This window comes from Atractosteus spatula, chromosome 6, assembly GCF_055471065.1.
Source record: "Atractosteus spatula isolate fAtrSpa1 chromosome 6, fAtrSpa1.hap1, whole genome shotgun sequence".
NCBI classification, from domain to species: Eukaryota; Metazoa; Chordata; class Actinopteri; order Semionotiformes; family Lepisosteidae; genus Atractosteus; species Atractosteus spatula.
The window spans coordinates 13137628-13154122 of record NC_142711.1 but is presented as its reverse complement, the minus strand read 5'-3'; the positions used below and the strand labels follow the sequence as shown (position 1 = coordinate 13154122).

The 16495-nt window shown below is 34.3% G+C and overlaps 1 protein-coding gene across 1 annotated transcript in view; it reads left to right on the top strand.

Annotated features, from left to right (window-relative positions):
* The window catches only part of sntg1 (syntrophin, gamma 1), a 75765-nt gene that overhangs the window by 32162 nt on the left and 27108 nt on the right, over nucleotides 1-16495 (top strand). Inside the window, exons 3-4 of the mRNA XM_088918394.1 lie at nucleotides 5765-5899; nucleotides 12842-12898. Of these exons, the coding sequence (XP_088774520.1) occupies nucleotides 5765-5899; nucleotides 12842-12898 (192 nt within the window). The remainder of the gene's footprint in view (nucleotides 1-5764; nucleotides 5900-12841; nucleotides 12899-16495) is intronic.

Sequence of the window (16495 nt, the reverse complement as noted above, 5' to 3'; positions counted from 1 at the left end):
ACTACTATGACCTCACACAGAAAATTGGGTTAATTTTTGGTCACCACACCTCAAAAAACAGTATTCAAAGAGCAGGAGAGAAGGGTCTAAGGGGAGCATCAAAGTGGATAAAGGCTAGAATGAAGGAGATTTAGAGTAGATTTGATTCAAGTATATCTTCTCTTACAAAGTGATCCTGTTTGTATATTCAGCAAAATAACTCAGATACCTTAGAAGCTGTACAAGTAGCTAGTTATATTGATTTTGATTTCGAGATGGTTTTGTCGACAAATAGTACTTATTGTTAACTCATGCATGTGTAGCTGAGCTAGTTCGGATATGGTGACGTCATCGCCCTAACTGTGCGTAGCAGGGACCTCAGCTGCCTGGGCTGAGGGAGGCCTCCTTAAGCCTATGCGGCTGGTTCCCTGTTGCGTTATGCCGGAGACGCCCCAGGTGCCGCGGGACGGAACAGGTAGCGGAGGGCACGAGCCTGCGCGGAACCGCGACGGTCACACATGCATGATGATCACATTGGAACATTTCTGCAGTGAAATGTCTGTTGCACAATCTGTATTTACTGTATATGCTTATACATCCCATTACTTTATCCATTACAGATACTCATTAGTAAGCAGGAAGGGCTGCATGACATGGCAATTTATGGGAACTCGAATGCTAGTTGCGTTGAGATGGCGACTTTCAGTACTTTCACAAATTTCATGATTTTGTGATTAATTCGAAATGTGTCACTTTTTTCTCTAACGTCAATGAATTTATTTTGTTACCAAAATTTAATAACAGGTTTGACAAATTGGGACTGCAATTTCCCTTTAAGTTACCTGATTTCATAATCTATATGAAGTGGATTATAAGAAGTAGTAAAACAGATTAAATAAAGCTACTTTTTTACTAACAACTTTACTAACAACATCTAACACTCTACAAGTGCCACCTATCAATCATCGGGTGGCCAAAACACATTGCATTATACTGTACCTCAGTTTGCTTACAGCTAACAGAAGTCTTGCTTGATACGCGTTCTGTATTCTGTATTGTATTGTATTTAGGATGCATTTCTATGTCTTTTTTGGACTGTTACGCATTATATAGGATTTTTCAATACTAGGTAGCAGTTTCTGGGTATTTCTGGATGGTCAGGACGTAGGCTTCTGAGGTGCCTTGTTTGTAAACTAGATAACTTGTGTGTTGTATGTTGCGTTGTGCAGTGCATTATTTATTTTGTGTTATTGTCATTGTTAATAAATATTTGTTTATCCCAAATTGCTTCTGATTCATTACTCCTTTGCCAAGCTGTGCCAGAGAATAAAAAAATCAAGTGCTTCTAACTGCACCAGCTGCTTGGGTATATTCCTGACATACTGTATCTTTGCAATTTAAGAATTATGAATTTTTATTTTAATTGCTGATTATCTTGCTCTGTATTTCAATATTCTCTATTTTTTACCCCTATATTTGTAAAATAAGTATATTTCATGTTATTTAACATTGGCTTGAGAATAATAAATTCCTGCACCATGGGCTTCCATGAGCTACAAAAACCAAAGAAACTACTGTATGCCCTATAAGTATTTTTGTATCGAGTCATTGGGTCGATACAAAAAACAGCTAGAAAAATTTATCTTTGAAAACTTGTTACCTAGCTTGTAGCTATTTTCTTCTAACCTTCCAAGCAGCTCAAATTATTTGATGTTTCCATTCCATTAACAGATGTAATGCAAGAACATTATAGCAGTTTAGATACATACAATACAGGGTCTGAATCATTTGTCAAAAGATGTAAAGAACAAATTGGCAGTTTAAGGCATATTTAAATTTACCCTTTCCTTAGTAGGTTGCTAGTTAACATTCTATTCACACAGTCTTTCTTTTGGTGTCTTCCAAAACTTTGTCTTTGGTTTGAATTTCTTTATTTCCTGTATAGTCAAACAAGCTTTTGGTTTTGCATCATTCCCCTGCTGCTTATTTAAATACTTTTGAAAAGCAGATGCCTGTGCCTCCAATTCAAGCATCTTATTCAGATCCTCATACACTAAATGTTACACAAAGTGCTTTAGAATTTCCTTAATAAACTTCTGAAATAGCCCATTGATAATTCATTGCACAAATTGTATGAAATATTTAATATTTCAGGTATCTGCCTCTAAGCTTTCTGGATACTAGATAATTCCCCATTTCCTGCTGCCCTTGTGTCGAGCTTTGTGCAATTAGATAGCTTTTCTGATACATTGTGATACATACAGTATATATGAAGATAGCACCACTGGTCTTATACCTAAATGTTTTGGTAAAGGATAAAAGAAGGAAATATTACATAAAACTATGTCTTCATCTAGAATGGAGCATTCTGTATTAGCATTAAATTCTACCTCACATTAATACTGTACTATTTATTTGGAAATTACTAATGAATCTCGAGCCATTAATTCTAGAAAAAAACATCAGACAATATTTTTCCCTCTATACTGTATTGCATTTCAATTATTCAGGTTCTATTTAGTATGCCAAAATATGTAGGAAGAAAATTCTCTCAATATGTTATTAAATTAACCTTCTTATTCTACAACTAGCAGCAACACATTATTTGAAATGTTTTATATTGGTTTTACTCATGAACGTTACTGAGTTATTTTTGCAATTTTCTTTTTAACTGCTGAAGGGATGTCATTTAGTTCTAAGGACCTTATAACAACACCTTCTATGACATATAAAAATGTAGCCCACTTATTTGTAAATGTTACAAAATACGTGCTTTACATAAAAAATATTGGAGACTTCCAATAAAAATCTAAAAATACTTCTGCAATGAAACATCACATTTTTTAGATTTAATACATGTTTTAAAGGTTAGAAAATTCTAAATATTGCATTGATTTTTGCTAGGACACTGAAGGAAAGCAAAGGACAGGATGTTGCTGTGAAATTAGCTAGGTGGATTAAATTATATTTTATACTTTATACAGATGCACTTGGTTCACCATTTCAGCAAATGAAATACTGGCTGAATGCCAAAATATATTGGTCACATGACCTGGAAATTGATGTGACCTAAAACGATTATGAAATTATAGGTAAAAAACAAATATTTATTAAACAGAGGTATTTAAAGTAATAACAATAATTTCTATATAAAGAATCAACTTATCAGCTTTAACAATATACATTGTTAATTTATTTGTGATCGCTTCTTCTAAATTCTTGTCAAAAATGGTTATCATGTCATAGAAATTCACAATAAATATGTATTATTATTGTTGTGTTTGATATCAGTGTCTTGGTAGGTGCACAATAAATGATTACCTCAATTTTCAGGAAAGATTTAGTGCTGGAATAGGAAATAAAGATTAATTCAGGGAATGCCGTATAGAAACCTATGCCCTCAGGTAGTGGACGTGGGGTGACCTGGTGCTAGGCGGGTTTCAGGACATCCAAACGTCAATGATGAGCAAAGGCAGACTGAAAGACCCGGAAATATATAGTCCCAGAGAGAGAGAAACACCGGAAGGACAGCAGAGAACCGGAAATGAGAGACAGGACAGAGAAGGAACGCCCTCTAGCTGCAGAGGGTGTGACAGTAGTGGGTTCGTGTCCCATATCAGGTGCAAGGTTCTCTAATAACCCATACTGGGCAGCAGCAGTATGGGGCAGTGTTGGCAGCAGAGGATCACATATCTGTATCTGTGACAACGGCAACAACACTCGCACTATCTGTGTGGAACAAAGGCCTGGCAATCTACTTCCATATCTTGCCATGAACACTCTATGGATAGTGACAGTGGAGCTATCCATGGGATTGCCATGATTTGATACCCACTTGATGGCACTCAACCACCATGTCTACAAGCATCTAGTATCTGGTCACTAAAGGTACCTGAAAAAAACAACAACTTCTCAACGAAATATTATGGTATTCATGAGAATGAGATTTAACCGTTCAGAATTTAACAATTTGGATTGCACTTTGGAAAAAAATCAAAATTTATGATAAAAAAATATGGATCAAACTTTAAAGTGAAAGAGAGCTTAAGTTACAACATTAAGAACATCCTAAATATCATGTTTTTACATACAGAAAAAGCAGTGTGAACCAATGTTTAGTATGTAGATCTACACTGCAATTCATGTTAATCGACTGGGTTTTTAACTAAAATTCACCATGTGCAATCTGTTTTAAATATTGTGTATATCACAATAATTAATTGGTTTCATATTCTTTTCAAATACTTGTTATTTTTCCAAAGTCAGTAAAACATATTACAGATTCAACATAAAATATGGATGGGTAATGTGTTCCAAACATAAAGCTTTATTATCTTTCTGTATGCAAGGTTTCTCCATCTGCTATGTTAAATTGCACCCAAGCAACTTCAATGCAACCTTCATAATTGTTATTGTCCTAACATCCTAAGAATGACTTTGTTCATTTCAGTATGTATGAGGGGGCATAGATCTGCAGCTCTTGACTAAGCTTTCATGAAGTATTGAAAGCTGAAGTACTTATATTTGCAGCTTACTCTAAAATTTTTATGTGATGATTTAGATGGATATTTTATTCTTTAGTTCCTTTTTACATATGTAATATGTCAGCATACTTTGTGCTTAATCTTCAGTTTGATATTATAATTTAAATCAGGTACTCAGAGATCCATGGTAAGGGAGGAGGCATTTTGTACTGAATTATTTTATGTATAGTCCCCTCAAATCCATATTTCCACATGGTAAAGAAGTGCAAATAAATCTTAACTGCTTACATATACTCTCTGCCGGTGTGAACCTCATAAAACAAAAAAATTAATATTGTGCCATATGTTCACCATTCAAATAAACTGAAATTATTCAAATACTTTAAGTACAAATTACTTAGCAGCAATGCACTAGACATCAGTACATTTCATTACTCATCCTTAGAATCTAAATAATTGTAAATGTAAATACTTAAACCATTTGATCTCCTCCTAAAGTCTCGATGACTTTATATTTCTTCCCAGAGACAAGGCTAGTAAAGATTATTTAGGATACAAATATACAGGTAGCCTTGTGGAAACTGGTATTAGTGCTTTTCTTTAACATATGCTTTTTCTACACTCATTTTGTTTTCAAGGGATAAATAAGCCAGTTAAACATTCATTGAAAGAAGCCATTGTGTGATGAATAGAGAACTGTAACCACAGCAACATCCAGCTTTCAGTGGAATTTTCTGCTGAATGTCAGTGTTACAGTTGGTTATGTGAATATGCGATCAAATAAACACAAAGTATCACCAGCATAACTACAAATCAATTTTTAAAAATTAAAAATGTTTATATGTAAAATTCTTAGATGGTAATTTTTCTGCTTTGAGGTGAAATTTATACTGTATGTCTTGAAGTTAATTTAGAATATCGGGTTTTGTTTCAGCATTCTCTCTTTCTTGTTAATTAATAGGTCTTAATATCAAAACACCCCCAGAGAGTGACATAAAACTGAATTTTGACATAAATCAGTTTAAACTACATAAACTTTAACATAAATATATATATAAATGCTACACATAGTTTGAGTCTTTAAGAAATCTTCAGCAATACTACATGTTATCATAATATTATTAAGATTTATTTTAAACTGCTCTTTACATTGGTCCATCATCTCAATGTGAAGATGAACCAATCACACATGCATTTATACATTCAAATAATTGGTCTAACAGGCACTAAATCCTTCAAGACATTCATGTATATTTCCATTGTATACAAAATATATATATTTTTTTTAATTTCTCTTTCAGACAAAGACTGGGATTTACTTGCTGCAGGATGGTAATCAGGAACCTTTCAATGTTCGATTGCACTTAGCCAAAGACATTCTGACTATTCAAGAACAGGATGTTATCTGCGTGTCTGGTGAACCTTTTTATTCAAGTGTAAGTAGCATTTTCTTCTTAAAATTATATAAATAGATCATACACATCAGAAGCGAGAAGGTACTGATTTAAGATAAGAACCCCGGTCTATTTATACTTATTCTAAAACCATACACAACACTGGCAGAATGTTTGTGGCACCACCTTCTGCTTGGTCAGCATGATTTCAGTCCATTTCTGGCACATTATGTGTTTGAAGTTGTCCTAGACTAGAGGTTGACCTAGTCTTAGAAGTTTGTCCACAAACTATAGTATAGACCACACATGCTTAGTGTGTTAATATTTTGCAATTGGCCAGCTACGCAGTGACAGTAATAACTGTCATATAAATAAAACATAAATAACATCAGTTCAGGTGAGTAGCTGCGTCAGCATGCATAGTCTGCAAGGGAACATGTCATAGGTTTATTCCATGCACTCTGTGGCATTTTTTGTCCATAATTCTTCTAGCCTGTCATAGCTATAAATGTGATGAATGAATCACTGAAACTATCAGACAAATTCATTTATCATATTTGTGATGTAATAATGTTTAAAAGGTTCACATATACCAACATACAAGCATAGGGAAGGGGTTGTATCTCATTTAGCCACTAGGTTTTGGTTTTATGGCCATGTCTGTGCAACTCTCATCACTTCTTGAGAGTTCTTCTGACCTTTGAGGAGTCACAAAGAATAACAAATCTCCCATTATTCAGACATGTTCTAAGTAGGGGATGCATGCAGACTAACTTGTTAGCAAGAAATGAGCACCCATACCCTAATATCAGATAGTATTAACTACACTTCAGCAAGTTTTGATATCTGTTCTGCATTAAGTTATTCTCTAAGGGTTTTTTGTAATCCATACATTTCCAAGTTAATCTCTTGTGTTAGCTAAAATCGCATGTGCTAGGAGAAAGACTCTTGCATATGTATTTAAAACCCACATAAACATTTCCATACATACTGTAGCACAACAGTATTTTTGAAAACGTTTATTGCACCCTTCCATTTGCTCTGAAAAGCATAACCAAATTTAGAATGAAGCCTTTCACACACTGCTTTAGACTCTACAACTAGAATACTACTTCATAGAAAAAGGCTCTGGTTATAAAATACAAAGATGTAAGATGAAGTTTTAACATTTAGTGCGTCTCATAAAGTGCAATCTGTGTAAAAATAGAATCATTTTATAACCCCAAATAATATATAGGCAGGTCATTAAGTTTAACACCATCTCTGAAAAATGCCAAGTTACATGAATGGCAGCCTTAAGCTTTTAAAAAATTTTAGCACTCCCAATGGAAAATCAACTTAATAGGATTAAAATTCTTACTCCAGCTGTTTTCAGTTAAAATTGAAGTAGAAAGTTAATTTAAATTGGTTCTAACTGAGAAAAAATAAAAGCCTTTCTTAAAGTCAAATTAGCTGCCATATGTCAACTTAAATTGACTTGTTTTTCAGGCATAATTTCCAAATAGTTTTAATCACTATCTGGCTATAAAGAAAACTTATGCTCTAAAGCAGATAAAGATTATGGCATTTGACTTCACTGTTAACAGTTTGTTTAAGACTTTAGGTTTTAAGAACCAGCTGGCACTTTGTGGTTTGCAGAATCAGCAAAAGTGTTACATTCATAATTTTATTTTAGAACTATTGGCTGACAATGATTTTATATGCACAGGTATACATAGTAACAGGTTAGCGAGTGCTGTGAAGGGGGTGCCTCGATAAAGGTTAGAAGGATGAGGAAAATATTTGTGAGTGCAGGATAAACACATTTTCATTTTCAAGCCAAGCAAATAAAATATTTCAATAAACAGTGTAGAGAATAGAGTATTGGGAAAACATGTGAATTGGAAAGCATACAATTATCATGTAAAATCCAGACAGCGCACATGTCTAAAGAAAAAAAAAGTATTGCAGAGAATCCAGCATAATAAGCTTATTAGGAACTTCAAAAAAATGTGTGTGAGTGAGTTGTGAATGCACATCTTTCCCATGAAAGCAAGTTAAGGGCAGACAGTAAAGCACTTTGCTTCAGCTGTAGCTTATTGAATTCACCTTAAAAAGGAAAGGCTAGGGGGTGGAAAAGAGAACACTTGACAATAACAACAGTCTAGGTGAGGACAGTAACTAGCTTTCCTTCTGATGGTTAGGAGAATGTGTTCTTTCAGGTTCATTCAAAAACAGGTGACTCATGGAGTTGTCTTTTGGAGCCGGTGAGCTCTGATTAATAATAATAATTGCTTACACTTATATAGTGCTTTTCTGGACACTCCACTCAAAGTGCTTTACAGGTAATGGGGACTCCCCTCCACCACTATCAATGTGCAGCATCCACCTGGATGATGCGACAGCAGCCAAAGTGCACCAGAACACTCACCACACATCAGCTATCAGTGGAGGGGAGAACAGAGTAATGAAACCAAATTTATAGATAGGATGTCATGATTGGTAAGGGCCAATGGGAAATTTGGCCAGGACACCGGGGTTACACCCCTACTCTTTTCAAGAAAAACCCTGGGATTTTTAATGACCACAGAGAGTCAGGACCTTGGTTTTACATCACATCTGAAGGACGGCACCTGTTTACAGTATAGTGTCCCACTATACACTATACTGGGGCATTAGAACCCACATTGACCACAGGGTGAGTGCCCAATGCTGGCCCAACTAACACCTCATCCAGCAGCAACCTTAGTTTTTCCCAGGAGGTATCCCATCCAGGTACTGACCAGGCTCACACCTGCTTAGTTTGAGTGGGTTGCTAGTTGTGAGTTGCAGAGTGATATGGCTGCTGGCTAGTAGAGGGATGGTTGATCCCTCTATGGCTGATTAGAGGCAGGGTCAAATAAGGGAAGACTAGCTCTCTTCAGATTGAGCTCAGTACAGTAAGGAGCTCATGTCTTTAATAGGGTTAAAAGAGAAAGCATCTCTCAAAGGGAAGCCATCCTATTGCTGTCAGGTTAGGTGCTAGATTTCTAGAAACGTAGTAGCAAAGTTAGTTGTTACCATATCAGGTCCACCAGTAAGGTCTCATTTGTGGTAGAGCCGACCTGGCCAAACAGGATCAACCAACAGTGGCCTTATAACTGCTGTTACTGGCGTTACAAAGGACAGATAAAAACAATGTGTTAACAACTAAATTTAGATAATTACATATTTATATATATAGTAGTTCAGGTGGGTAGCTGCGTCAGCATACATAGGCTGCACAGGATCAAGTAATAGGTTTATTCCATGCTGAAAAACAGAAGCCTTTTTTCAGCTGACACCTGAAGAAGGCTCCACAGCCAAAACGTTGTGTTTTCTTTCTTCTCTTTTCAGCATGGAATAAACCTATTATTTTTGCTTTTATATATATATGTGTATGGTCGCTCGCAAATTCTTTTGAGACCGTTCCTATGGTGTCCCATTTTGTGCAGTTACAAAAGGATGCATATACATTTATTTAAATGTAAGATGTAACACTTTGCATTAACATTGATAAAAGCCTTTTTCCATACACTTGCAGTATCACATACTGTAGGTGCTTTGTGGCAAACCCCATGTGGGATATGACATTTGAGAGTGCTTTTTCAAGTTCCATAAAAGCCCCCTTTACATATGACATATAAGTGAGTGTGACATATGGATATTGTTGACCCATGGACGTATTCATCCATCTCAGCCACTGAGCTCTGCAACCCTAAGTTGTCATTGGCCTCAGTAGACCCCTAATCAATTTGCTCCATGCCCAGTTGCTGATCCACCAATGTTTGGGTGTTTTCTTCATTTTAATGGCAGACTACACTATGCTCAAAGAGATATTAAGGGCTTTTGACATGTTTTTGTTCCCTTCTCCTTATCCGTGCCTTTATACAACTTTTTCCTTGATTTGTTTTGAAGGCTCATTGGTCTTCATGGTTGAATCTTTGCTTGAAATTCACTACCTGTTTGAGGGACCTTTAAAGTTATATATTCTGAAATCATGTAAATCATTATTAGTGTGGACAAAGGCTGCTCAACTAATTTCATGATTTGTTAAAGTAATTGTATGCACCTAAACTAATTTAGATTTATCAGAGCAATGGGCAAAAATTTCAGAGCAAAATTCGAACTCTTATGTAATCATGTTCATATTAAATACTGTATTTACTTCTTTTTATGTTTTTGCATTGAATGTGTAGAGTATGTTTTGTATATAACAAATATTAATTGCAGTATTAATTAACAGTAACATGTACAGTATAACTATATTACATACTGTATGTACATATGTGAATTTTCTGCAAGAATTACTTTCCAAGACATTGTATGCACGGCGCAAGCTTGCCATAATGTGGACAACAAAGCCACAGACATACCAAGACACTATATACAGCATACTGTATATATATGTTTAAAATAGCCTGCTAGTTTTTGGTACTGTATTAAATACAAATTGAGATTTAACTGATACTACCTTGTTGTTTTTTATTGTAAACATGTCATTTGTTTTTAGCATATGAATCAGCTACAGTACATATATTGTAAACAGGACAGCATTAAGTCTTTTACAGCTTTAGGGTTAAACCTGATTGGATGTTTTGCTGGAGTTCATGCTTCAGAAATCCTGAATTAAAACTTGATTTTGCTTGAAACGCCTGGTGTCCATTTGGTAGGCTTGGATAGAAACAAATCAAAACTAAACACTTTCTGACTGCATTATGTTCAAAAGTGTTTATATCCAGCATTCTAGTTTTTGAACCCACCTTGGGCTTTGGTAACCTTGATACTTCCTCTAGTCTATTGGTAAGTTCATAAACTACTCATGAAGGATATTTAACCAATCATACATACAAAACTCAGTTGTGTGATCTTTCTCTGCTTATAGTGAATATTCTATAAGAGACTGTGATATTCAATACATTTTTAATATTGAACTTGATCCGTGGTTTTTATTGTTATCCTGCTGTAAATTTAATTTAAAATCAAGTTTAGTTTTACTGCTTTACTATTAATATATCCAGTGCTCTTTTTTCATACATTTGCATGACTTTTTGATTAATGAATTTTGAAACATGTAAACACACACCTGCACATTTTCCTAAATTGACTTCTGCAATTTATGATTGTGTGCAATATTTTTTCATATTTATTTCTGTAAGAATAAACATATAAAATAAAAATAAATGTCTGTATTTTTCAAGAAAGTATTATATTATTCAATACAATTATATTTTTAATCTAAATATGATACATCATTCAAGTTGCAGTGCATATCTGCCACAGTTGGTTTGCATACATATATTTAAGCATAACAATGAAAACATACATTTTTCAGAACAATCAATGGATAACTGTGAATGTGTTATGTTTAGCTTCAAAGGTTTCTTTCATTTTCTAATTACATTATATTTAATTAATTTCTATAATTTTTTATCACACCTTTAAGATGAGAGAGTGGTTTAAACTGAAGACGTAGTCATTTGAAATTCATAAGTATAATGGAAGTTCTGTCAGAAAAAAATGACAGTGGCCCATCCACACACCCATCCTCCACCAGAAAGTCACAGTAACCTGGAGCCTATCCCAAAAGCATGGTGCACAAGGTGATTGGCTCATTCCTGTAACTGACCAACAACTGGCCGAACTATCCCATAACAATGCATACTTATGGACATTCTAGAACACATTGCCATCAATACACATAAAAACAAAAATTAAAGGGGTACAAATCATATTAAAATAAGCTGTTAAAAACAATTTTATGAACAAATAGAAGGAATCTTGAAAGTGGTCTTTTCTAAAATCCTCCTTTTGGGTGTTAATTTCCCAGAAAACAAATTATGTTTTGGAAGCAATTCCTTCAGAACATAGAAATGCACATTATATAAACAAATCTATGTTGTGGAACCATTCATGGTTAGGATTCATTTAGCACCTGGGCTTGGGACACTCCTGTGCTCATTACACTATTTTGCCTCTGGCTGTTTTTCAAACTACTACACCTCCATTTGCAGGCATCTCACAGTCCAAGTTTTTAAATTGCAGTACAGAGATACTCCGAGACTCAGTGAAGCTTACAGGAAGATATATTTATTTTTTAGAGGGAGGTCAGTTCTTCAGGAGGCAAGACAAGTGTTCCACCAAAAAATAATTTTTCAAGCGTAGACATCTGTAAATAGGTACATAAAACATCCTTCACAGGAACATCCTTCTAAGGTATGCCTGAATATTTTTGGAAATGTGGTACTCCTTGCCTAAAAAAAAACAATATGTCCATGATAAAGCTAGTGCACTGAGAAAGAAACATAGAGAAAACTGATATTTCAGGAAGATGTTTTAAATATTATTTACATTGACTTTTATCCTGATTTAAACTTTTCACAGAGCTGTTTGCTTATGCTGCTTTTGTGCTTAGTACTGTTCACATCCAGTTCTTAAATGTGAGAGTATCTTCCAGCTCTATTTTCTTAAGACTTTAATTGCCTGATTAAACTAATTGTTAACTTTAATAGCCAAAATAAGTAACTTCCCTGAATCATTAGCAGAAGATGATTTACAAAGACTGTGAAAAAATATCTCCGTCTTGATGATATCCCTGTTTAACAAGCTAAATAACCTTTTTCTAAAATATTTATTTTTTACAGCATTCTTCATAATCATACAATGAAATGGGGTGTATATGAAGACAAATTTATCAACATGTATTTATTGATCAAATGATCTATTCCTTTTTTCTAATCATTCAGAATGTATAGATAAAATACTATATAACCAAAACTGTTTGTACTACGTTTTCTAATTTAGTTCTGTTTATCTACTGCATAATTGACATTGATACAAATTTATTTTTCAAGATTCATTAAAAACAGTAAAAGTAAGAGATTCGGTTACATTTATTTTTAAATTTCAGCTTTCTTTTGATTTGTGTAGGAGATGAAATAATTTAAAAATGTATTCAGTAACTTCACTTTCATTACTTTGTTGCAGGAAAGAACTGTGACAATCAGGAGACAAACAATTGGAGGATTTGGTCTAAGTATCAAGGTAAACAATTTTTTCCCCTTAAGTGTCACAGAATATTATATCTTACCATTTCAAGGTTCTGACTGATAGTTTAATTGTGCATTTTTCTTTTTTTTTTGTTAAAAGTGCGGTTTCAACATTCACTTATTACAGTATACACTGAGTGATAGTTTGGTCAAATTGGTTCAGTGTGTTATAAAAAATATTTTAGGTTTTAACTATTAAAGATTACATATACTTTCTTATCATCTCATTATGTTAACATCTAGCTCTTGCTTTGAAAAAAAACGTAAAAGAACTGACCTTTGCAGTGGCTTTTTAAAATGATTTTAAATATAATTTATGATATTTAATTTAGGTCAATTTGTCAATGTTTTAATCTATACAGTATATCTTGAGAGCTGTGGAATGGGTAAACATTTGTACACAAGAAATATATGACATTAGAGTTGGGATTAATCTATTACCAATCTTTCATCAAGATCTGAAAAACACAATTCACATTAACCCTGAAGATTTCTAGATACTAAATTTCTAGATACTAAACTGCTCTAGTGTCAATAATATTAAGTATTAAAATGTAATTATAAAAATGCTAAAGTGCGTTTGTGTGTGTTTAATTGTAATTATCTTCTATCTGAAACAAGGGGGCACTTAAAATAACAACACATTCATTTATGATGAATAATCGAAACAGTAAGGGTCATTGTTAGATTTAAACTAAGAAAAGTAAAAACTAAAATAAATGTTAAAAGTACTGTATACAATAAGAAAGAAATAAATCAGAGCATTGTATTCAGGTTTGGTCACTTTGTAACAGAAAGAATATTAATGCCTTTGAAAGAAAAGGAATGGCAAACCTAGATTAGTGCAGTGAACTAATATAGTCTTGATTTGAAGATATTACAAAGGAATTTTAATCAAGTGTTTAGAGTCCACAAAGGTACTGACACCATCCTTCACTCATCTTGAAGGACTACTTCAAGTTCAACAGTGAGACAAGGACCTAAGGACATGCGAAGTAAGAGTAGGTACATTTTGAATATAAAACAGTACAATTTTCACAGAAACTTAATTGCCTATGTTAAATATTTCTCAATCACACATTCACACATTCTTGTTTAGAATGTTAGTATCAATTCAGTGTTTTGTTTTTTAAAAAAAGATAAACGTTATTATTTGGTTATAATAAAAAAAACAATGTTTTCTTACCTTACTTTGTGTTGAAATAGAGAAAGGTAGAAGGTAATGTTTTGTTATATTTATAAATGTGAAAGCATGGTACCTTTTCCTTATAGGTTTGCTGCATTATATTTTGTCTGTTTAGAAACATATAAAACAACATTTTAATCAAATGAATCCTGTCTATTTATCAATTTAATAGTATACAGTATTCTTTTTTATTAAATGATATACAAAAAATGAATTGTTTGGTAATGTTTAATATAATAATGTGGTAATTAATTGTAGTTAATACAGTTAATACAGTACTACTTTTCTGACAAATATACAGAGCTACAGTCCTCTAAGGATTCACTGCACCACCTGGCATTTTTACAGAATAGTGCAGTCCTGGATCAGATGTTACTGATTCTATGGTACCACCTCACAGCTTTGTAGTGCTAATAGAATAGCTGCAGTTCTGTAGATATGCTTGGGCAGTTTCTACATGCTGGCAGATTATGATACAATGCCCTATAGTACATATTATGACCACACATAAAGAATCTAAATAATAAAAACATTGTATCCAGTTTGGATCTCCCATTTCCATGTAATAGTCCAATAAAACAGTGTTTCAGCAATTCCCCACATGCTGTACACTAGACATCTTAACCAAAACACAGTATACTTTCTCTTATCTCCCAACCCTTGTTCTTAACTGTGACCTCACCCTTTCTGTAACTTTAATTAAAATTTCATCCTAATCCTATCCTTAAACTTATCCCTAATTTCAAATTGGCTGTAATGTTGTTTAGCCAAAAAGAGTGTAATCATAACATCATGACTGGGGCAACACTACTGGAGCTACAGTACATGACTGCAGCCTCCAGCCTACAGATAAACACTATTCTGGAACATACATTTCATCCAATATTAGCAGGGCACTGACAGTGCAGTTGATCCCCCAAAAGCTAGGCCACAACCACACATGCAAACTTTCATTGGAAATCCTCTTTGACAGCTTGCTAAAACACTTGCATTATGAGTTTTGTATTTGAGTGACAAAGGAATTGTAAAGATACCATTCAGAGACAGATTAACTAAAATATGTATATTATTACATACAAATGTGATTAACAGTTGTCGAGAAGGATAACCTGCTCTTTTGAATTGCCTGTTTTAATAAAATAATATGGAATAAAAAATGATGACACCTCCCTGCACAGTTACATAAAAATGGTAATGGCTTGCAGCTTATTGTTTGACAACATTTTGCATCAATAGAGATGGGTGTTATATATTCCTGATGGGTTTGTCAACTGTCAACACTAATAAAAAATAACTTTGCTAGGCAGGGATATGATTTTTCTTACACTCGGCATCAAAAGAAATTTAGCACATAATTGTTGCCTTTTATAAATGTATACAGATTTTGAATATTGCTTATTTACAATATTTAAAATTCTTAAATAATTCATACTTTTAAGTAATTGTTCATTCATGCTTGACTGTGATATTTTCAAAAGACTTTCACAGTTGCAAAGGTACTACATCACCTCATTAGTGAGACAGTTGGATAGGCAAAGGTCATAAGGTAATTTATACAGTTATATGTCCAGCCTGTTAAAAATCAAGCAAGAAAATACAGAAAGTAACAAGTATTCCACACTTATCCAGAGAACAATGACCTTTTGCCATTTGTATGTTAAATTATAGACTAATTGCTGTATTGTTCATAGCCAGCAATTTCTAGCAGTTTTCCGGCAAGATGTTTCACCCAGATACAATTCATCAATAAGAGGCCACAATGTGGGAGGCTATGTGTCATAACCTCACAAAGATCAGCATATTATTGCATTCCACCTTCATGATCATTTTGACATGCAAGTTCAATTGAATCAGAAACACAAGGCTGCAAAATTGTCCAAAATGAGTAGTTCAACTGTGAGGAGAAAGTGTTTCTTGGTCAGACAACCTCACAGAGGACTAGAGTGCAGCATGAGTGTGAGCAACATCTCATAGTGGATCCAGTCCTCTTTTCAGTAATTTAGGCAAACCCTAAATAAGGCAGAACTCCGCCATAGCCGGTGGCAAGCCCGGTTGAGAAAGGAGGAGCCAACGCCCAATATCTGGGGGCGGTTAAATAACTGGACCAAGGCTTGGTGCACCTGACTGAAAGGAGGAAATGCCTTTCGAATAAACGCACTCCCAGCCTAGGGATGTGACTGAGGACCACAACGACACTGAGAGCAACTTCAAGTAGTTTCCGGCTAGAAGCTGGCAGGCACAGCGATGTGCCTAAGGGCGATGTAGATGGTTTCCATCAAACCGGCCACGCTGAACACATTGATACTGGGCAGAAAGGAGTTTGGCAAACCACTGTGGGTTGTGTATGTTGACCTTAAAGCTGCATTTGATTCAGTTGATCACCCGGCTTCATGGCAGATGCTTCAA